Consider the following 22,738-nt stretch of genomic DNA (forward strand, 5'->3'; position numbering starts at 1 on the left):
ACAAGCAAGAAAATAATATGATTTTACGTTAAAGCAGCTTAACCTTTGGAATATTCATCGAGAGTTTTCAATTATGTTGGAACAACATCCTTAAATTTAACTTAAGCTTCTTGCTCGAGTATTTGGGTCCTTTCGGATCCCTCCAGTTGGAATTCACTGTCTGTTATTATAATGGAAATCAAATCTTGTCGAGGTTAACCACATTGCAATGCGCAAGCCAGCTGGCAGGAGTTTGGTGTCTGGGGGTCCAACGTGCCCGAACGGGGTCCATTAATCAAACACCTCAATCACAGCCTACCTGTCCGCTCTTTGGCTGTACTCAAAATTCAATTTCGAAACCATAACGATGGTGCGGGGATGAAGGCGACGTTGATGACCCCATTAGCTTCAAGTTGCGTTTGCTCTGATTCGACCCTTACTCGACCATTTTCCACTCAGTTGCAGTTGCAGTTGCCCAGCTCCTGGTTCTTGGTGCTGCAGTTACCGTTGCAAGCCACACACTTTAGCCTACTTAACGAGTTTGTTAGCCATAAATTCCGTTGGCAAACAATAAGGATATTGGATGTCAACGTCGTCTTGTCTTTGCCTGTCGCTGGCCCAGGCCCAGGCCCCGTAATGTAATTTCCATTGCCCGAGCACGGAATTCCCTCATTCTCTCATCGCCTGCCCACCCTCTCGCCGCTTCGGATTCCTGCATTCCGGCATTTTCATATTTTCCTCGCTTTCCATTTGGGTTGGGAGCACGTATTCTATTCACTTCTAGCTTGTTGTTCCCCATTTTGCAGGGCCAAAACTAAATTGCTGTTCAACTGCAGGCCATTAAAGTGGAATTAAGAATGCAGTTTCAGGTAACTGGCGAGTGGAAATTGTGTGGCAAGCATTTTATAACATTTTAATTAATTGCTTTTGATCTGCTTAGAAAAATAAATTGGGAAACGAAACCAGTGGCCAGTGGCCAGTGGCAATAAACGCCATAAACGCCTTGTCACCGATCATCTTGTACTGCGTGCGGAATAAAAAAAAACAATGTGCCATTTGGGCACAAAACAAGAGCAACCGAAGACCCCCTCAATTTTCCAGATACTCGTAACTCATAAGCTTTACAGCTTCCTGTAGGTCATGTGTCCCCAATCCGAACTTCCTACACCGCACATGCAAATAAACCAAAAGAATGGGGCACCATTTCGTTTGCGTTTTTTGTATGCCCACCCAAGGATTGGGGTCCTGATTGGGTCGGGTCATAGCTCAATATATACATGCATACGTATGTATGTACGGGTATGGGTATGGGTATGGGTTTTATATCGCTTATCGCCAGGACGGAAGGAAGCCAGACCCACAGCAGGAAATAAATTCAGGCGGTTGCAGGAAATTATTTATATTATATTTTTTATGCGAACTGTTTTTTCATCCATTCTTCTTTTTTGTTTACTTGCAAAATATTTAATATGCATTTTAATCAAAATAAAAGAAGAGAAATAAACCTGGCGATATTAAACCCTACACGGAGGTCGAGGGCAGGCCCAAATATAAATTATAATTTCCGCTGGCGGCCACAGGACACAACATATCCTTCTTAGCCGTAGCCAGGAGCACAGGCAATGACATAAAGCAGAGTCCCGACAACATCTGCGTGAAGTGCGTTCAATTATTCTCCTCTTTCGCTGGATGTTTCCTGAGTGCTCCTCCTCGCCCCCAGCTCCATCTCAAAATCTCCATGGAGCAGATAAACTTTCATCAAGTCAACGAAGAAACGAAGGAAGAACGAAAAACGAAGGACCCAGACAAACAACAAGAAAACAATTTGTTTTTTTGGCTTTTTATTCGGAATTTTAGGGAAAATGTTATTGCCACTAAAGGAAAGTCGTCTGGACTTAGGTCTGCACTCCATTCCATACCCTAAAGCGTAATAAAATTGTTACAAATGTTTTGCAACTACCAAAAAAGCATTTAGTTCGAAGGGAATGTCAGTTGAGTGGGAGGGAATTAATCACCATTGGATGATTTTGCACTCTAAAAAAGATTTAAATCTATTCTTGAGTCCATAGTAATTGCATTCACTTATATCTAGTATATCTAGTATATCTAGTATATCTAGAATGCAGCTTGGAGCCAAGCGTGTACATATGTGCCATTGAAACCGGACGTACTCGCATGCTTCATTTGAATTTCTTCAGTCTAAGTCTGCAAAGAATACTCGACTACTCTTACATTGTACCCGTGGTACAAGTTAGCATAAAAAGATAATTTGGAGTCTGACTTAAGCGAGCGGAAAACGGAAAACGGAAAGAGGAAAGAGGAAAAGAGAAGGCAAATGGAAAGTGCTGTGCCTCAAATCAGCAAATGGAAGTATATCGAACGCGCAAATGGAGGCCAAGCCAAAGCCAAAGGCAAAGGCAAAAGCAAAATATTCATGATAATGCAAAGGACGCAGCCAGATGCCGGAAAATGCCACGCAAAAACCCAGCGGAAAATTTAAGAAAATTCTCCACGACAGCCTTTGTGTGTCCTTCGTCCTGTGTCGTGTGTCGTGTGTGCGTGGCCCAGAAGAAAAAGGATTAAATCAATGTTGTGGAACAAATTGTGTTTTGTGTGTGTGTGTGTGTGTGTGTGTGTGTGGCAGAAATGAAGGTAATGCAGCCGAGCCGCATTTGATATCCTCGTTTCTTCCAGCGATTTTGCCCTGCCACCAGCAAGCCAAAGGCATAACGAGGTGCCCGGATGTGAACGTGGATGTGGATGTGGATGTGGATATGTGTGTACCCCTGCTCAGATCCCAGACATGACCACACACGATGTCCCATTTGATTTTGATGGCGTGAAGCTCACACGAGCGTTAATAATCTGAACACAGCACGAGAACGGAGCCAGCACTCTGATGGATGGTATGGTATGGTATTGCACAGGCACAGCCAAGCATAGAAATTAACTGCTTAAATTTACAAAATCACAATAGTGTTTGAGTTGAAGCCAAGCCCAGCTTTCCAATTTGAAAATTTCTTTTTTATTATGGATTGTGTAAACGCTTTGTTTCCGAATTCGAATCGAGGTCTTGTTGCATATATGTACAGTAGCGGACAGGGAAATGTGGACACTGTTCTTAACTAATTTTAAACCGATCTGGCTAATTGGTTAATATGAAAACCTAAGTTTTCGGCGCTATTAATGCAAAATATGGCCTGACTTTGAACTTGTGGGACAAAATAATTTTAAACTGCAATGCAAATAATTCCAAAACACAAAACAATGCATAGAGCTGAAAACCTTAACCATTGTCCTACATTGAAAGATCAGTTAGTTGGTTAGCAGGAAAAACTTGCCGCTTCTATTTCAATGCTACTAAGTCCTTATCGCTTTCACTTTTTGGAATCAGATATGAGCAGCTCGTGCACCTCAAACAGGGAACGTCGCACCTGTATGAGAACATGAGTCAAGTTGGGCACGGAGCAGATTGCTTTTCTCGCTCCCAATGGTCAACCATCTGAGCCAGGCAACCTGCTCCTCCTGACATATGACTCGTGCACCTGGGGGAGGGTTGGTTGGGAATTGTTGCCACCCATCAGTGCGATCCGCGCCCACTCTGGGCGTTGTCGATGAGTACGCGATGGAAAAGTCGGGGGCACGGCCAAGGCTTGTTTGTTATTGGCATCGTTTCACAAGTGGAGACCGACACTATCATTTTTCGGTGGCTACATGTGCCCATATAGACATTGACCTACTACAATTCGCTGCATATTCTTTGGCACATCCCTTTTGCAGGATGCTCCTAAGATTTTCAGTAATCCTACAGCAGGCGAAACGAGGAGAGGAATTTTTTAGGGCACTACAAAAAAGCCACTCTTATGCGAGTACTAATAATTATTATTAATAATAATAATAATAATCAGTGCAAAAACCCTGGGCCACACATGATTATTTTCATACATTTTTTCGGGCATTTAATTGATGTGATGACAGGTAGTGGTAGTGCACTTGAAAGAAGCACTGCAAATGGGGGCGGTACATTCGCTGCTCGTTTCTGGGCATAGAGGCAACCCAAAGCCTGTGGGGACAGAACCAGGCATGTATGGATTCTAATATTTCCTGATATTTTTTTCTATTGAGCAATCAGAAAAATAGGGGACGATGCTTGTGTCATGACATGGACAAAGCTATTGAGTGAACAGTAGTTATCTGATTATTCAATTCCCACAACTCCCATAAGCTCAAAGATTGGTATACAGATAAATAAATCAGCACACGACATCTCCCTCCGTCATTCAACATTTCTTTACGAGTACCACCTGAAAAAAGTCCATTATAATCATTAACCAGGCGGACATACACTTCACCTCAGCTCTGCTCCGATTGCGGCGCGATAAGATAAACAAAAGAAAAGAATGCCCCACAAGTAACGTAGCACAAGGTTAGCCCTTGGCGGCGATAAGTAATGGGAAAGTCACTGCCATGGGGACGGGACTGCCTTGCTCGAGCCGGGGGAGTGGGCCATTGGGGCCATTGGAACAATGAGCAAAAGTAGGCACTGGAAAACGTGCGGCACGTGAGCAAATAGTCCAATGGCAGTGGGTAAATAAATTGCTTCGTGAATGCCATAAACGATAACTGGCGGCCTTTGATAAGATGCTGCTTATCAATGTCCAACCAACAATAAAATACAACCAAAGGACACGACACGTGGCCGATGGCAGTGCGTGATTTCCGAGTTTTATGCCCCATAAAAACTAAATTTAAATGTGCTTTAAGAACGCCTTTTTTTCATTTTCGTGCAGCCAAAACAACATTGATATTAAGTACTTGTATTATTGTATTAGTATTATAGTATTATTGGTTATAAATTAAGAAATTCGTGATATTTCGAACTCATTTCTCTCAAAGAATTGAGTGAACTTTCGTAGCTCTCAGATCCCCAGCACTCCGTTCACCTGCAGATCATCCAGTGGCAGGTCCTTGACAACCGCCGTGAAATCTTCCACTGCGCAGGCATAGGAGTAACCTTTCTTCAGATCCTCCTTGGTCCAACTGACCCAAGTCAATTGCTGGCCAATGTCCTCGCAAATGATGTATTCCTGTTCGATTTGCTCGAGATCAGCATGCGGGTTGTTCACGCCGATCAAGACAATGCCCTTCCTGCTCTCCCGATCGATAATCACTCGGAAGTACAACTTTGGAACGGGGATCAATCCATTGTTGTTCTCGTCGAAGTTCAGATAGAGCTCCCGCTCAACGCCTGCGACATCGGGCAAGGTGGAAACACCCCAAGTGCCTGTGTAGCAATCCACTGTGATGTTTTGATCGGCCACAAACTTCCTCACACTGTCCTCGATGCGCTCCCAGTTCCCGGCATTGAAGGTTTGCCACTGAGGGGCCACGTTCACGAAAAGGAAGCTGGCCATCTGAGCGGCCCCAAAGACGAAGTCCGTCTTGGCCGAGAGGTGTCCGCGGGCCAGGTACACATTCCCGCTGATGTTGAAGTATGGCGAGGCATCCTGGCCCAGGATCTCACTGACAGTGATGTTCTGCTGCACTTGGGTGTACATCTGGTTGACGTTCTTGCCGTCGTAAAAGTCGCCCGTAACAAAGCTGGGTCTTGCCACGGACCGCTGGTACTGCGCACTGCCCGGATGGAGCACGTGATGGACATAGCGAGTCACCTCGGCCAGCTCATCGTGGCAGACATCATAGGTTTGAAGGAAATCGTCATCAGAGGACAGCTGGAAGCCCACTTCCAGCAGATCTGTGCCTCCGTTGCACTGACGAGTGGTTCGCCGAGCAGTATAACTCGGCCAGGAGGGGCAGACAAAGTCCTGCAGCTGATACAGACTGCCCAGAAGCAGGAAGCTCTGCTCCTGCCAGCACGTGACCGTCAAGCGACTGTATCCCACGAATGGTGCCACGAAGTTCTTGAGGCAGTGCAGCTCCAACGCCTCACCATGTTTGAGCTGGGCTAAGCCCTCCAAGTTTGGCTCCAGATAGCGGGCCTCACCCAACTTGTTGCGAATCACGAAGAGCGGAGCCGGATCCTTGAGGTCCCCGTTCACACGAAAGCTGCAGAGCTCATCTGCCAGAGACTGCTCACTGAGACCCAGAATACCCGTGGTGTGCAGCTGATCCAGGGGCAAATCCTTGACCACATTGGTAAGGTCCTCCACTGCGCAGGCGTAGGAGTAGCCCTGCAGGAGATCAGCCTTCTGCCAGTCCAGCCAGTCCAACTGCGCACCCACATCCTCGCAGATTACATAGTCCTGAAGGGTTTCGTCCAAGGAGATGTGCGGATTGTTGACCACCACCAGGGCGATTCCACGCCGACTCTCCTGATCGATGACTATGCGATAGAGTATTTTGGGAACTTGGAGTTGCTTTGTGTCAGCATTCAGATAGAGATCCGTTTGAGTCCCCTCCACGTTTGGCAAGGTAGAGATCCCCCAACTGCCGGCAAACACGCTCACATTGAGGGATCGATCCGCCACAAACTGACGCAGACTAGACTCCACCGCCAGCCAGTTGCCAATGCTGGCACTCCTCCACTGCGGGACAGCATTCACGTAGAAGTGGGTGGCTCTCTGGGCTGATCCGTGCACGAAGTCGTGTCTAGCTGCCAGTTGTCCTCGCGTCAGATAGAGATCGCGAGAGCTGTCAAAGTACTGGCTGGCATCCAGCCCCAGGGCGTCACTAAACGCCTCCAGCTGATTGGTCTGACCGTACAGAAGGTTCACGTCCTTTCCGGTGGCGTAAAAGTCCCCTCTCAGATAGCCCGGTTGGGCGACGCCCCGTTGGTAGGCCACGTTCGCTGGTGTCAGCTCGTACCTCGCATATCGAGTGATCTGTGCGTCTGCATCGTAACAGATCTCCAGCTGGGGAAGCACACCAGCGGCCACATCGAACCCGATCTGTACTAGATCTGTTCCTCCCTCGCAGGCCTCTCCCGATCGCTGCGCCTCGTATGTGGGCCAGCTTTGGCAAACGAAACCTCGAATGTTCAACTTCTGATCCTCTGCCTCGTACATCTGATCACCTACACAGCGAGCCGTGACAGCCGTGTATCGATTCAAGGGGCTGGCCAGGGCTCCTGTACAGTGCAAATCAATGGAGGATCCTTCGTCCACCGCGTACACACCGCGTTCATCGGGCAGGAGCCAGCTAAGAGCTCCCTGGGGTGTCAGCAATGGAGCAGGGTCCTTAAGACCGCCATTTATGTTGAACTGGCATTGGGGGGGCGTGGGAGTGGGAGTGGTGCTGGAGGTTACAGGTGGGGAAGATGTTGTGGGAATGGCTGTGGTTGATGCAGGTTCTGAGGTGGGAGATACTGTAGTTGATGCAGGTTCTGTGGTAGGAGGTACTGTGGTTGATGCGGGTTCTGTGGAGGGAGATACTGTAGTTGATGCAGGTTCTGTGGTGGGAATGGCTGTAGTTGAGTCTGTTTCTGTGGTGGGAGATACTGTAGTTGATGCAGGTTCTGAGGTGGGAGATACTGTAGTTGAGCTAGGAAGATCAGTTGTAGAAGAAACTGGTGGTTCTGTTGTTGACGAAGCAGCAGGGGTTGAGAGATCAGTGGTTGAACTTGGTAGATCTGTAGTTGAATCTGGCGGGGTTGTGCTTCCATTATCTTCCGTTGTTGTAGAAGGGGCAACCGTCGTCAGGTCGTCCAGGCCCAGGACACCGTTCGTTTGAAGATCGCCCAGCGGGAGGTCCTTGACCACGTTCGTGAAATCCTCAACAGTGCAAGCGTACGAGTAGCCCTCGTGCAGATCTTCCTTGTACCAGGACACCCAGCTCAGCTGATGCCCAATATCCTCACACAGGACATAGTCGCTTTCTATTTTGTCCAGACTGGCATACGGATTGTTAACTCCGACGAGGACAATGCCCTCGCGACTCTCCCGGTCGATGATGACACGGAAGTACAGCATTGGCACGGGGATCAAGCCGTTGTTGTTCTCATCGAAGTCCAGATAGAGCTCCTTTTCGATGCCGTCCACATCTGGCAGTGTGGATACTCCCCACGTGCCCGTATAACAGTCCGTGGTAATATTGCGATCGGCCACAAACTTGCGGACACTCGACTCCACCCGCTCCCAGTTTCCTCCGTTAAAGCTCTGCCACTGGGGAGCGACATTGATGAAGAGAAAAGTGGATCTCTGAGGGGCTGCAAATATGTGGTCCGTCTTGGCAGTCATGTGGCCCCGGGCCAGGATGCGATCCTCAGTATAGTTGAAGTAGTGCGAGGCATCGAGGCCCAGGATTTCGCTTATGGTAATGTTCTGCTGCACCTGAGTATACTTCGTGTTCACATCACGTCCTCCGTAAAAGTCCAGCTCGATAAAGCTTGGTCGGCCGACTCCATGCTGATAGTCGTAGCTGGAGGGATATAGCACATGATGCACATAGCGCGTGACTTCCGACTCTTCGTCGTGACAAACATCGTAGGTCTGCAAAAAGCCACCATCCTCCAGCGCGAACCCCACTTGTACCAGATCTGTGCCTCCGTTGCACTCCCTGCCGGTGCGAAGGGCGGTGAAAGTGGGCCAGTCAGCGCAGGTGAAGTTTATAAACGGATAGATGAGTCCATCCACCAGGAAGTATTTCTGCTGCAGACACTGGGCCGTCACCTGAGAGCGGTTCTCAAAGGGAGCCGCGAAACCCGCGCCCGGACAAAACATATCCAGGAGTTCCCCATTGACTAAACGCACGGCATCCGTGGGATCAGGAACGATCAATTCGAAAGAGCTATGACGCGAAAAGAGCGGCACTGGATCATTCAGATCACCATTGACCTTAAATTCGCATTCTCCCTTAACTGTCACGCCCTCATCGCCCTCGACGTAGGGTTGTGGAAGTATTCTTGACAAACGCGCGGATACATATCCAGGGCTGGCGGCGAGCAGCGCAAGGACAACAATCGCGCAGAGACACAACCTCATCGCGAAGCTTTAGAGACTGTTATGACAAGCCCCGAGCTGCTAAAGTACCTTCTTAAATAACCTTCTTATCGGTTAGATAATGGGGCTTTTATAGCCCCTGATTGTGAGAAAGCATAAATGCGAGTATGGCCAAAATATTGTTGCAATCGATGTGAAGAGCCAAAACCAAATTCGATCAATGATATTTCGAAGGAAACTCCAACCACTTGGAAGAGCCACTTGAGCCGACAAGCTGATGGCATCTATCGCAATAATTTTTAAACGTAATAATCAGTGTTAAATACTTATTTTTCAGAGGGATCCACATTGATATATGTATGTGTGAAGTTCTGATTTTCAAAGGTCTCAGGTTCTTAAAATGTTGCTTTTATTATGAAACAATAAAATAAAAAGTTTTGGCCCGATTGGAATACGTTAGAGGTGCAGGCCTGAGGTTAAAGTTAAAAAATACAATATTTTGGCCATGTTTGTATGGCAGCTGTACCTTATATCGCGCTGATCGGATTGATTTTATATATGATTTAGAATTTGAAAATTTCAGCTCAATTGGTTAATATTTATGCCCACAAAAAATAGGCTAAAAACGAAATTTGTTAACCCAGCGACAAAAAACAGCCGCTTTCTGATATTTCATGCATTTGACTAGTCGGTGGTTTTCGCAAATGCTATCCTATTCGTCTAATTTTTCTACCTTGTTGTCGCTAGTTCAATTTGAAACGGAGGCATATACTAAGTTTTTTATTTGATAGTCATATACTCAAAAAAACAATATTTTTAGTATTACTATTTTTTTAGTATTTATTATTGACCCAACGGAAAAAAAATTAAATTAAAATATAACGAGAAGGAACGTGTGAGTCGCTATATAGTCAGTAGTAGTCAGTCAGTATATAAATTTGTTCACTTAGGATTTATGTAGAATTTAAAAAAATTGTTTCACTCACTCTGAAACCAATTTATACATGTGTTTAACAACTGCGTTATCTTGGGTTTATTTCTTGGGTAATGATTCCTGACCAGACTAAAACCTTATCAAAAACACCCATATAATTGGCCATAAAATTAAATAAGTTTCTTACAATTCCTTTTCATATCGCAATAGGCTGAGCAAAAAGATATTTGCAAAGCCTACAAGTTTCAGAGTTGAGCGCGATAATTTCTGGTCATCATTATTAATAGCATATACATTCTTCTCTCAAGTGTAAGCAATTCCCTTCCCATTAGGTTGAATTCTTTGTTCTTTGGCATTTTCAGTTAATTATTCCCACACAAAAGTCTCTGTCTAACTGATTGATTGTTATCCTATTAGTTATCAATATTATTCAAATTAATTAACTTATTTCAGGAAAAGAAACATTTGTTATTGCAGGCAAATATTTGTCTAAAGAGTCAAAGACGAATGAAATAAAATACGCTCAATCAAAATCATCGACAGGCAGACAGGGCCCCATTCATTCGAATATTGAGAAAATCAAATGAATGGGGGTCAACTGATGGCCACACACTCTCACCCAGAGGAGTCACAGGGAGGGGCCCAGCCAGACGTGGCCACTGAGTAATTTGCAGCACTGTTCGTGTGTGTGAATTTTGGCAATTGAATGATCCGTCCTCCTCCCATTCCACTAGGGTCTGTGGGTCTGTGTGCTGTGGCACACAAAAAGCTGCATGTAAAACAAATCATTAGGTAATTGAATTTGGATAGGAAAACACACAATTTATTCGCATTCGCAGCTGTCAAGCTGCTTCTCGCAGAAGGCCTGTCAATGAAATGCAATAAATGTGTAGCCAAGTGCTGCGCATGTCATTCAAATTGGATGGCAATGCTTTTATGAAATTTTTCACATAAGAGAAAAAAAAGAGATCCTAAGAAAACGTTCAAATGTGTTTAAGACTTTCCCTCAAATACATAATTCTATCAAGTAACAGAAATTATTAGTTACCCTATAAGTATAGAAATTATGTTGGAATCATTACCGCCCGTAGAATGGAAACATTGGTGTAGAGTGGAAAGAGCGACTGCCTCCATATCCTTAGCATTTTAATTGAAATGGGATATACTTATAATATTGTTCCAAACAACTCTGCTTAAAATGATCAACGCCATTTATCAAGTGCCATTAGCATTAGCCATATGTCCAGTGGCAATTTCGTGTAAATGTCATAATTTGAAATATGCAAATTCGCAACGTTTTTTTGTTGCTGGCAAATACAAGGGAAGGAACTCGCATTAATCAATGATAATTCGGTGCTAGTTGCTATGTGCTATTTTTGGCGCTTGGACGTGACAATTCGGGCATAAATCCTGATTTCCAATAATTTATGGCAACTAATGGCAAACACATGGCGTATGCGCAATGTTCGATGCACCTGCCTTGCAGCTGAAATCGCAATTAAAGTGCGAGCGGCACATCTGGCAATGTTAATTATAATTTTCCATTTACACCTCTTTTCAATTTCCTTCGACACCCTTGACTGCATCTCTGTGGGAGCTCTGGCTCGGCTCAATTAAAAGTGCATTAAGCCACGCTCAGGCGGACACAAGGTTAAGGCAGCCCATCCACGCCAAGGGAGCCAAAGGATAGGCCAACAGATTGCTCTCTAAGGAAATTGTATCCGCTTGATTGCAGTTACTTAATGAAAGTGCATAATTCGACAAGGACATGGATAGAAAGGCCAGTACCAGTTCATGGCAAGTGCTTAGTAGGTCGGCCAGAGTAGTCTTCGCCCTTTGTGTCCTTGCTGAGCACGTGCGAAACAAAAATACTGAAGATACGAGTATGACTATCCAACATATAGTCATGAGTTACCCAAGGCGATGCTCTACTTCAGCTTCACCTGCCACGCCAACTCGTACTGCCTCTGGAAAATAAAAACACAGATTTAATCCCAAACTCCAGTACAGCTCTTTAAGCAGAGGATGTCGGAAAACAGGAAAACATGCTCATATTGTGGCACCTCAGTGTTTGTGCTTTTCTTTTTTGTACAGCGAAAAAGTTTCTTGCATGGAATTTCGCGTAGCACGCATACCCCGTGTGGGCCGATGGCGGGGCATTGAATAAATGAAGACGAGTGCAGGCGACGGCTATGGCGATGGTCAAAACGAAGCTGCCACTGGCAATGGAGGATGGCGGATGGCGGCTGGCAGCACCATCCACAACAACAGCTCTCAAGTGCAGCGGCCAAACAAGCAGCGCCAACTGCAAAAGACAGCGCCAGGCAAAAGGCAGCAGCAAAAAATAAAACGCCACCAAGTCATTTTTTCAACTCTTTTTTTTGTGCTGTATTTAAATGGATATGCCTGAGATTTCCCCTTTTTGTTGTACGCAGCGGTTGTGCTCTTGAGTGAGCGCAGGGAAATATCGCAGTTTTCTCGCTGTCCCTTAACCGAAACATTTTAATTTAAATGTTGAAACGTGACAATGGCGTCGAGACTGAGGATATGAGGTTGTCTCATATGTCGCGCTGTCAGTCAAATTTTACAATGTACGCTACCCAAAGAACGATGGGAGTAACAATCCACAAGGGACAATCAGAAATAAATCCCATCCCGATGAATCTGTACAATTATCAGATAAATGGGTAGACATTTGTTGAAAATACTTATGTTCTACTTTAAGCGTTTAGTGATAAGTTCAATTACAATCTTCTTTCACAAAAATCAAAGCTCTGCAATGATTTAACGATCGCTTCTGATAGCAGACAGTTGAAACCCATTTGAACAGTTTACCCAATCGTTTGCAGATCAACACTGATTTCATTTCGATGGCTGCAGGGTATTTTCAGTGCCCATCTCCCCGTCAGCCCGGTGGTTATTCCTAGCCATGTTGTCACTGATGCTCCTGCTCCTGCTCCATCTGATTTTGTTGGTGCTGGTGCTGGTGTTGCCGTTGTCGTTTGAGTGGATTACCAGCAATATCCAATGGGGCTCTCCCTCCCGGATACCAAAGGGGCCCCCGGCATCGTTCAGTTGACAGACGAGAGTCGAGAGACGAGAAAAAAGCTGAAACGCTGTTAAATTATGCCTGCTCAAAAAGAGTTGAATGACGTGGGGAAGACTCCTCCGATGTGGATGGGGGATGCGAAATGGGGGATGGGGAATGGAGGATGGAGGCGTACGGGAGGCAATGACGAGCCTGTGGTTACCACAGCTCAAGTGCCAATTAATAAGTTTGCCTTTGGTATGAATGGCGACCCTTCCGGGCGGCCCTCGTCATGTGATTGCAGTTGAAGAGTTTCGACTGCCGATGGCTGTCGAACGAAGGCTGGTCAGCCCTCTCTGTGTACATGAATTATTCAAAGAAAAGGATATTAAAAGAACACACACACAGACACACATGCACACAACCCGTTTCCTTTTTTTTTTGTGTACATGTGCAGCTCGCCTGGACCCTGGGACCCTCGACTGGGCTCTGGGGCTGGACGATGCGCCTGAGTAATTGGAAGTTTTTACTGCTGCCTCGTTTGTTCCATTTTCGCGTTCAGACCCGCATTCTGACTCGAACTCTGACTCCAACTCTGCCTTTGCCGATGCTTCTGTTGCCCCTCATATTGCTTTGGCTGCTGTTGTTGATGAAGCAAATTTTAATGAATAATGTGCGGAAACACGCGTTGTCATTAAATATTTATGAAGCAGTGCTCGAGCTTAAAGCCGCCTGGGAGCAGCACAAAATATTTTCTGATTTCCGTTCCAGTGTATATCCAATTAGAATAAGTTTTAGCTTACAATTTCACAGTGTATCAATGCCAGGACTTTTATTCGGGTGTAGATTATACAAATTAAAGTGTAATTATGTGCCAGAGTGTAATTTACAATCAAAAACTTTGCATAAACTTAAATTATTTACCGTATTGTACTATCAATTTAAAGAAAGGAAAGTTGAGTTAATTTAAGCCCGCACATTTTATGTTTACCTATGGCCATTAAGAGGAGTCTATGGGAGAAGAACTTCCCCTTCAACACAGTTTCCTTTACTTTTTTCAATTCGATAAGGACTCTCATTTTTACATTTCAATTAGCATATATATGTATGTATCATATACAGAGACACAATGAAAATAATAATAATAATAATAATAAATAATGTGCTCGAAATTCGCTGAACAATACAAAGTAATATCAGAATTTTCTCGAGCGCATTGTTGCCATTGTCTCGTTGACTGTTGTCTGTTTTTCTTTCACTTCAGCTGAGCTTGTTTCACTTTCCGGCTTTTCCACTGACTCTGGTTTGGTTCTGGCCCTGCCCTGGCTTTTCCTCTGACTATACCGCTGACTGTGTTCTGGAGCCGAGCAACATTGTCTGTTGATTTTCACTCCTCCATGTTCCACTGCACTTGCACTTGTTGTGCTTATTGTTGCTGCTGTTTCAGTTGCTGTTTCTGCTCTTGTTATCTGGCCCAGCCCCTGCTCCTAATGGAACTCTCCCCTTTTAGCTTTTAACTCAATGTTACGTGTTAAAGGCTGTCCAGCAGCGAAAAAACAGCAGTTTTAAATTGCGGCAAACGAGAATTACTTTTGTTTCATCCGTTTGCTCAGCCTGATGGAGGGGTAGGCCAATGCATCAGTCACAGGTTCTATATGTCGGTAAATATGACCAATACTCGTATACTGAACAATGAGTGCAACATCAACTAGGAATCTTTTTATCTATTGGTATAAGTATATGTAATTGCAATTACAATACTGCCTTTGATTTATATCCCTCAGGAATTTTCGCAGTCTTCTATGTACCTTCACCTTTCCCAGCTCTGATAGTATGAGTAATCCTCCCAATTATCTCAGACATCTCTGCCTCTAGCCTTGAACTTTGCCATTAATTATTTATGAGTTTCTCTATGGGCCAACACATATGCCATGGGGCAGCGATAACGAAATTTTCCCGCCCAGTCTGGCTATAAATTATGCGGCTGCCAAAACACGAAGGGTCAACCAAGAAGAGAGGCCAAACTTTTGGTTAAATATTGTGGTTAAACTAAAAGAGATTTGGGTTCAAGGTGCCTTAGATTTATTCAATCCAAAGTGGAGATAAAATAAGCAAAAATAAGAATGCCGGAAACCTGGGTTCGGTGCGCCGAAATTTACATATCCTTGTAGAAAGGCGACTACGCTCTACGTATTGAATTGATAATTTTAAGTCGAATATTTATTTGATACTCTTGCGCTCAACAGATTTCACAGGTAAGCTTCACAGTTAAGACCAAAGCATCAACCAAGACCAAGCCCTTCACTCTACTCCACCAGATCTCTACCAGTACCTGAAACCTACCTGAAATTTAAAAAAGGACTTGTTAATACATTTATGTTTAAGCCACCATGCTTTTCTTTTACAGCACAAATATTAAATTAAAAAATGCGTGTGTTTCTTTTTTTAATGCTATTTTTCTCCCATTGGATTGGATTTCTTCAACAGTTTTATTATTCCCTTAAAGTAATTTAAATGAATTCCTCCCTCATCCATATTCACAATATCTCACTTCACGCGAACTGATAGCAATACCCCTCTACTGAAACCAGATACCCTTCCAGCTAATGGTGTTGTTCGCTATTTACTCCATGTCTAGTCTGAAACATAAATACGAGTATGCCAAACAAGCAAACAAAAATGTTGGTCCAGTAAAAGTTTTGACCAAGAACAACATCATTAAACCAATATGAAATGAGAAAAGTTGCGAATTTAAATTTCATCAACCCTAAAGTACGAGTAAACTAAATGATCTCCTCACATGCAGACAGGCGGATAGCTTGTTGGGGCAGCTTGTTTTAACTTGTCCAAAAGCTCAACTTATGCGGGTAAAACAACTAAATTAAGTTTCCATTTCCCGAGTGAGTACTTGACAGAAAAAGTTTGCACTGCACTTCAAGCTTGTGCTTCATAATTCAGGTTATTAATTAAGGGTCAAGGCGTTTGAGAATCCCGTTGGGACTGGAACTACAAGCTGAATCAATTATTTTGCTAGAATTTAAGGGAAAACGTGAGGAATTTATAGTCACATAAGCGTAAAGGCGGAAAAGGTAAAAAATAAATTTAATGATTAAATTAAATAAATACCATTAAATATTATCGTCCTGTTAAAAAGTGCAAAATCGAACTGTAGCTTCTCTTGAAACTGAATGTATCGCAAAAACCTTTGTGACTTTAATTAACAGAATCGGGCAAACTTAAGTCCCAATGATACTATAAATCACACAATAAAATATCCTCATCTCCATATTTCTTGGTTCAAGCTTGGATTGGGAACCAATTGAAGGGAGCTGAAGCTCGCCCCTAAAAATTCCCAGAATTCCATATGAAACCAAAATGTCATTATATGTATGAGCAGCAGACTATCAATTACTTTAAGGAATATAATTTAAGCTCCGTGACGTTTTTCCTATTTTCTTTCTTGCCACACATCTGGAGGCTCAATTACAGACCAGACCAGGACAGACCAGACCCGACCCGACCACCCGACCCAACCAGGCCATTGACGTTGCCAGAAAACAGTCGGGGAAACTGATCAATTATTCAAACAGCATCGAACTGGGTCATGTTGAACAGCTTGAAGCTGAATTTGAAGCTGAAGCTGAAGCTGACGGCGAACCCACAGCCACCCCAGAAAAGTGCCAAGGGACATGTCGGGAACTTGAGGAATGAAATTTCTGCTGATTGAATTTAATTTGGCCAAGGTCGCAATGATTTTAGGATTTTGTATTCCAGTGTAATTAAATTTGGTATCTCTGAAATCTACGTAAGACGAATGCGAATAGGGAAAGCGGCTTTGTCGCAAATATTCACACGGTCTTGGCCAAATAATTAAGAGTGCCGGAAAGACGGAGCTCCGGAGTCCTGTCTGACGGAGTGACTGGACAAGCGGTAAATGGAGCGTACTGCCTCAATGGCAAATTAAATAACGCGCCTAAAGTTTGTACAATTGATGCGATTTCACGCAACACAGCCCCCGGGGGTTAGTCGGATGCCAGCTGCCGAACCAAAGAGAAAATAGAACATTTTCAAACAAAAAAAAAAAACAGAAAGAAAAGAAAGAAAAACTTTGTCGCGCGACACGAAAACATGAAATGAAAATTGAAAGAGAAGCGCGCAATACCCAAAAACGAAATACAAATAAAGAAAAAGCGAAAAGCGAAAAACGAAAAACGCACAAGAGCTAGGAGATTGCTACGCAAAAATCGAAAATCGAATCGAAAACAGACAAAAAGAAAATACCGAAATAGAATATCCTTGAAAACTTGTTGGCGACCTGAGCAAAATGTATATAAGCCGATTTGATAGAAATATGGCAACACTTACTACACTACCCCTTTGACATTTACCAACTAATTTCTATATATGTATTTATGATGTACTTTTATTCAACTGGGTGCTTTGCAGTTTATTTTGAATAGTTCTTGAATACTTTATCAATTGAGTGTCACCCTTTATTGGTTAAAACAAAATATGCCATAATTTTGTGTGATATTTGGGTGGCAAAGGGGGCGCTGCCAATATGTGACAGAAGTCTTCACATCACACAAAATCCGGTTATTCAAAGTTTTATATGTAATCTCCGGCATCCAGACACAAGAAAAACCAAAAATAGAAACATTTGATTTATTTTTTTAACACAGTTATATGTTTATATTTTTATGCCTGTATAAAATATATAGCTAAACTAAAGAAAAGCTCCAATTTTATTGGCCAAACAAAATTAAATTTGCAGGAAAAGTGCGAAGCCCCTTTTGGGGCGCCGCCAACAGATAAAATCCATTTTCCTCTACTCGTAAAAAAAGTGAGGAAACGGAAAAACCAAAGCCAAGTATGGAAAGCAATAGCAAAGCAAACACAGGGAGAAGAGGCCCAGGGAAGGACGAACGCTGATGCGTTAAATTTAAACAAATAAACAGCAGCAGGTCCAAATAAAAATCGTTTGCAGGCTTTCAAAGCCAAATTGACAAACACAAAAAACCTGCGCCGAGCCGAATGTATACATACATATACATGCTAGTATGTACATATGTATATGTTTATATATTAAGTGGAACATAAAACGCGACTGAGGCAACGACGAAATGTGTGCTTCTAGGTCAAAAACAGGGGCGGCTGGGCCAACAAACAAACATATGGAATAGATGGAGACGACGCCGCTGCCTAGACAAGGACTTGCATAATTTAAATGTAGATATGCGGTCTGGTTAGCGCCTGGAGATGTGTTACACTTACATCCACATCCACAGAAACACAAACACACATAAGAACCTAGACACATGAACACTAGTTGGCAAAAGGAAGAGCCCACTCAAACCGTTGTTGCGGGCTGCCATCGCCAGCTGCTTGATCCTGGGGAGAGCTTAGCAGATTCTCTCTTCTGTGTTGGATTGTGTGTGTGTGTGTGTGTGTCTCTGCGTGGGTGTTGATAATGAGCCATTCGGTGAGCTTGTATTGGTGTGGTGTGTGCTTGTGGGCGGATGCTTATCACATATGTGCTGCGAGGGCCACCAGAATTTATAGCCTACTTTATGGCTTACTAATGAACTTTCAACTCTGCGACTCCTCCTACAACTTCTACTGCACCACTCGAAAGTATGCTCAACCGGTTAATGGAGTTCCCATGCCACTCTTTTACAGCCTGACCTTGGTTGGGTACATTTGGTGAAACTTTTACGGGTGAATCAATAGCCCTGCATCTGGGTAAAACAATTTGTAGGCTTGCAGGAAGGACAGGAACGACGTTTATCTATCTCCAGAAGTGGAGCACATTTCAACTGGGTTTTTCATACCGTCCAGCCGCCATAAATCGCTCAAACGTGGCAAGCAAAGTAGAACAAATTGAAATGGGGCTGAGGATGGGGCGGGATGTGCGACAGCAGCAGGAACCAAAGAACAAACGCAAAAAAAAAAATGAAATGGAATTGAAAAGCTCACAAAATAGAGTCGTAAAGCAAATGGAGCGGACCATCCCTCCACACACACACACACACACAGACACAAGCGTTTGTTCTCCGTTTGCCTCTGCATGCATATGCATCTGCACGCATATTTATGACGGCAGTGGCATGCAACCCACAAAGAGGCGGGCATGGCACTCCATGGGACAGCAGTTGGAGATGGCCATCGGACAGAAGATTTCGAAACACCAGCAAATTAATGCAGCTTGAGGTTTTGTTTGAGGCAATGCTTTTAAGCGAAGCTTGATAAGAAGGGATCAAGCTACGTACAGTTGGGGCGTTGGGAGAGGTTTCAGTTTCCTGTAAAAGCGAACAAATAATACAAGTACATATGTACGAGTCTAAGTAGAAACATATCACATTAAATCGGGTCTTATTAAAATTTAAATTTTAGTTTAAATATCATCTGAGGTAATTATACCTATATAAATTCATTTATGTACATTGTACATATGTACATATATTCCTCACCCTCTGCTTGACAAGTATCAGCGGGAACGGATAATTTCCTATTATTCCTCTTTTGAAAAATGAGACCAGGCAAAGGCCTGCGGAAATGGCAAACTCGTGCACACAGCATAATGACATTTAATTAACCAATATTTAAAAAACAAAGCATCACCAGAAAAAAATAATTGACGCCTGTAAGAGCTGAGGAGCAAAGGAGATAAAATTGTCGACTCATTAAAAGGCCATTTCTCTCCATTAGAAAAGCGAAGGGGCACGCACATAGAAAGAAAACGCATGTATGGAGAGAACAGCGTGGGTTGGGAGATTCTAAGGCTGGGGAAGTCTGAAAACAAAGAATCGGAAAAGCAGAAAAGTAGAAAAGGAAACGAAAGGCAAACAAGCAAAAGACAAACACTCATGGTTCCTCTTTTCCTTGCTGACTTCTGCTCTCACTCGTACGCCATAAAAATCGATGGCAAGCAATTTTTTATTTATAGTCCGTTCACAGACCCCACCCACTGCCCACAGCACCGCCCCCGGGGGCAGGCATTTGCCATTTTTGTTTCGGGCCGAGTTTTCCTTTGCGCTTTCCCCTGGCAAGCTTTTCATTTGACTTGACTTGCAGTTCAAAGGCTCGGTTCGGCTTGGCTTGGCCTGAGCTTGGCCGGGCGGACGCTCCTGATTCCTTTTGGAGGTCAGTGAGCCGACGCCGCTCAAGTGCCCGGCCGCCCGCTGCCCTGTCAAGTGCCACTTAGAGACACACACGTACACACACACACACACATTTGGGTGCAAGTGTGCTTTGGGAGGTATGTATGTATGTGTTTGTGTGCGTGTGAGCATGTCAAAATGCCTTTCAATAGAATTTTTGCGCTTCAGCAGAGGCAAGAAAAATCAACCATTAAGTCGATAACTGGGCGATTAGTTAAGTTTTTATGTCGATAGGCTGACTGTCTGATGGGCACCCGCCACGCCCCTCCGCAGGATGCCCGACCGCCTCCTGTCAATATTCATTTATTAGTTCACGTAAGCAAAAAGAAGAACTTTGGACAAACTTTGGCCTCAATGACCAAATAAGAATTGCCTTTGAGACACCTCCTTCTTCCCCTCTCTCTGTTGGCTAAAAATGGTCAAGAATAAAAGTGAGTATTCCACCCCTAATATCAGACAAAATCAATCACTAAAACATCATGAGGGTCGTCTCCACAGCAAATATCAAATATATGTGGCAGAAAATCCCTTTCGAATAGAGCCAAATTTATATGTTTTACAAATCAAGCCAGCATGGGGCAATGAAAAATACAAAAACCCCTAGCCAGGCGGTCCCCAAATAGAACACACTCCCATACAGTGCGCTACACTCCATTTTATATGGGAATTTTTTGGTTGGCCAACATGTAATACACTCAATTAGGCCAATTCCATGGCCATATTTATGGCCGCAAATATTTCTAGACCGAAAACACACAGAAAAAATCGAGAGAAAGAGAGCAGTAAGAAATATTAAAAAGAATGACTCCCATAAACCATGGGGGAATGTTAGGGCCATAAAATCGAAGCCATATAAATGAGCCCGCACCGAGGAAGTACGAATATTGTATCCACAAAAAACTTCCAATACAAATATCGCCAGACAATTTCTGACTTTTGTTTCACTGTTGTCGAGGGTCCTCCACTTGCCCAACTGATTAATTGGTGCTTGGCGACATGGACGACGACCAGGACCCAGACCAGGACTAGGACAAGAAACAGCAAATGGGATCCGCTAATCCCTGGACTTCTACGATTCCGTTGGTGTTGATGAGATTCCCTCTGGCCCTCCCTTCTCAGCGCCGTCTAGTCGAATTCTTTTCTCGTTTTTCCTATGCAAATTAAAATTTGTTGGCGGACCGCTTTTTCTCTGCTTTGCAGTGAAAAAAGTTTAAATAAATTTAATTATTTGTTGGACCCGCAGTGCGGTCGTTTTTTTGGCCAAAAAACCATGTATTGTCATTCATTTTGTTTTCGGATGATTCTTTTTTGGCTAATTCTTGTTGGGTTTTGAAGCTAACCTAAGCCGAGCTCAAGTTGGAATTAATTCCGAAATAAATGTCCATTGTCCCTCTAGACAATTTCGAAGGGACGGAATGTCTTATAGATAGTTAAACAAAAAATTTAACTTCGAAAGCTTCGTATGTTTTCCGTTGGGTGAACGGTGTGAACTATAGATTAGATTAGATTAGAACTATAGAAATGGCGCAGATAAAATAGATAAAATTTATATTACTGCCACTCGGCGAGATTATGTCGCTGTAGCCTTGACTTGCATTTCAGCCGCAAACCCATCGCTTTGGATTGTCAGTGTCTCATTTATATGGCTTAAGGGAATGCAAATGGCCCTGCTGACAAATGATATGCAATTTTCAAGCCCAACAAAAATGCAATTAAAACCTGCACTGCCTCCCACTGTCGGGGGACGATTACTGGCCACAGGCAAAGGATTTTCACTCTTCAAAAGGGTCTTCAAAGGGAGTGACACAGTGGCATGGGCGGAAATAGGTGTCCACAAAGCTGTGTTAGAATAGAGGGGAGAGAAATGAACAGGGGTAGTGGCAATGCGACATCTCCAGCATGTGGCTGCCGCTTTCCCTCCATTCTTATTTTGTGTGTTTTTTCCTGGCTGGACAATGGCGCTGCCTGGATTTTCGTGTCAGTCCAAAGCTGAGCCGCAAACAAAGCGCCCGGGCGGTCAGTCCAAGTGCGATAAATCCTCCAGGAACACAACACTCAAAGCGAAGGGGAGGGGGCGTACAAAGTACATATACTATGTGTACCTTAACCACTTATATGAAAACATTTGTCGGAGCATTTTGGGTACAGATTTTCCCTTGCGGTTAAATTGTATTTAAATCCATTGGCTGCGCCTTCGATTTTTCCTGTTCCCAAAAAAATCATCTGAAACGAAAAGAAAACGAGAAGGAACGTTTGAGTCGCTTCTGGGGACGCGACTCTACTTATACCCGTACTCCGTCAGTATATACATTTTTGAGCTTATGATTTTTAAGAATTTTAGAAAAAAAAAAATTTTACATTTTACATTTTTTTGCTACATATGATATCTACATCTACATATACAATGTATATTCTACATCTAACATGTAGATTGTACATGTTCCAATTAGATTCTACATCTCCTCCGCTAGGGGTTGCTCGCGCACTGAACGCGGCAGAGTGTGCGAGCGAGAAGGAAAATGAGTTGTGTTTTCGTTTTCCGGAGGGTGGGCAGGGGAAGAAAATTAATTTCTTTATTCTGGCTATAATTATTATCCGATCTGATTCAGATTCGGCAATCTGGTAGATATGGGCATTCTCTACGATACTGCGTTTTAGTTTTATCGTATCTTTAAAATTGTGCCTGCCACAGATTTTCGTCCTTTGTGGGGGCGGAAGGAGGCGGGGCGAAATTTTGAAA

General features: G+C 43.7%; 1 protein-coding gene across 1 annotated transcript; it reads right to left on the reverse strand.

The window, feature by feature from the left end:
* Window positions 1-4,760: 4,760 nt before the first annotated feature.
* On the reverse strand, window positions 4,761-8,948 carry LOC111073447. Its single transcript, XM_022365750.2, has one exon. It carries the CDS (start codon window positions 8,916-8,918, stop codon window positions 4,899-4,901), a length of 4,020 nt encoding a protein of 1,339 aa, XP_022221442.2. The 5' UTR covers window positions 8,919-8,948; the 3' UTR covers window positions 4,761-4,898.
* Window positions 8,949-22,738: the final 13,790 nt, after the last annotated feature.

The sequence above is a fragment of the Drosophila obscura genome, unplaced genomic scaffold (genome assembly GCF_018151105.1).
Source record: "Drosophila obscura isolate BZ-5 IFL unplaced genomic scaffold, ASM1815110v1 contig_189, whole genome shotgun sequence".
NCBI classification, from domain to species: Eukaryota; Metazoa; Arthropoda; class Insecta; order Diptera; family Drosophilidae; genus Drosophila; species Drosophila obscura.

What these genes read in the sequence shown, in the direction of transcription:
- LOC111073447 (XM_022365750.2), bottom strand. Translation starts at nt 8,918, where the DNA reads ATGAGGTTGTGTCTCTGCGCGATTGTTGTCCTTGCGCTGCTCGCCGCC.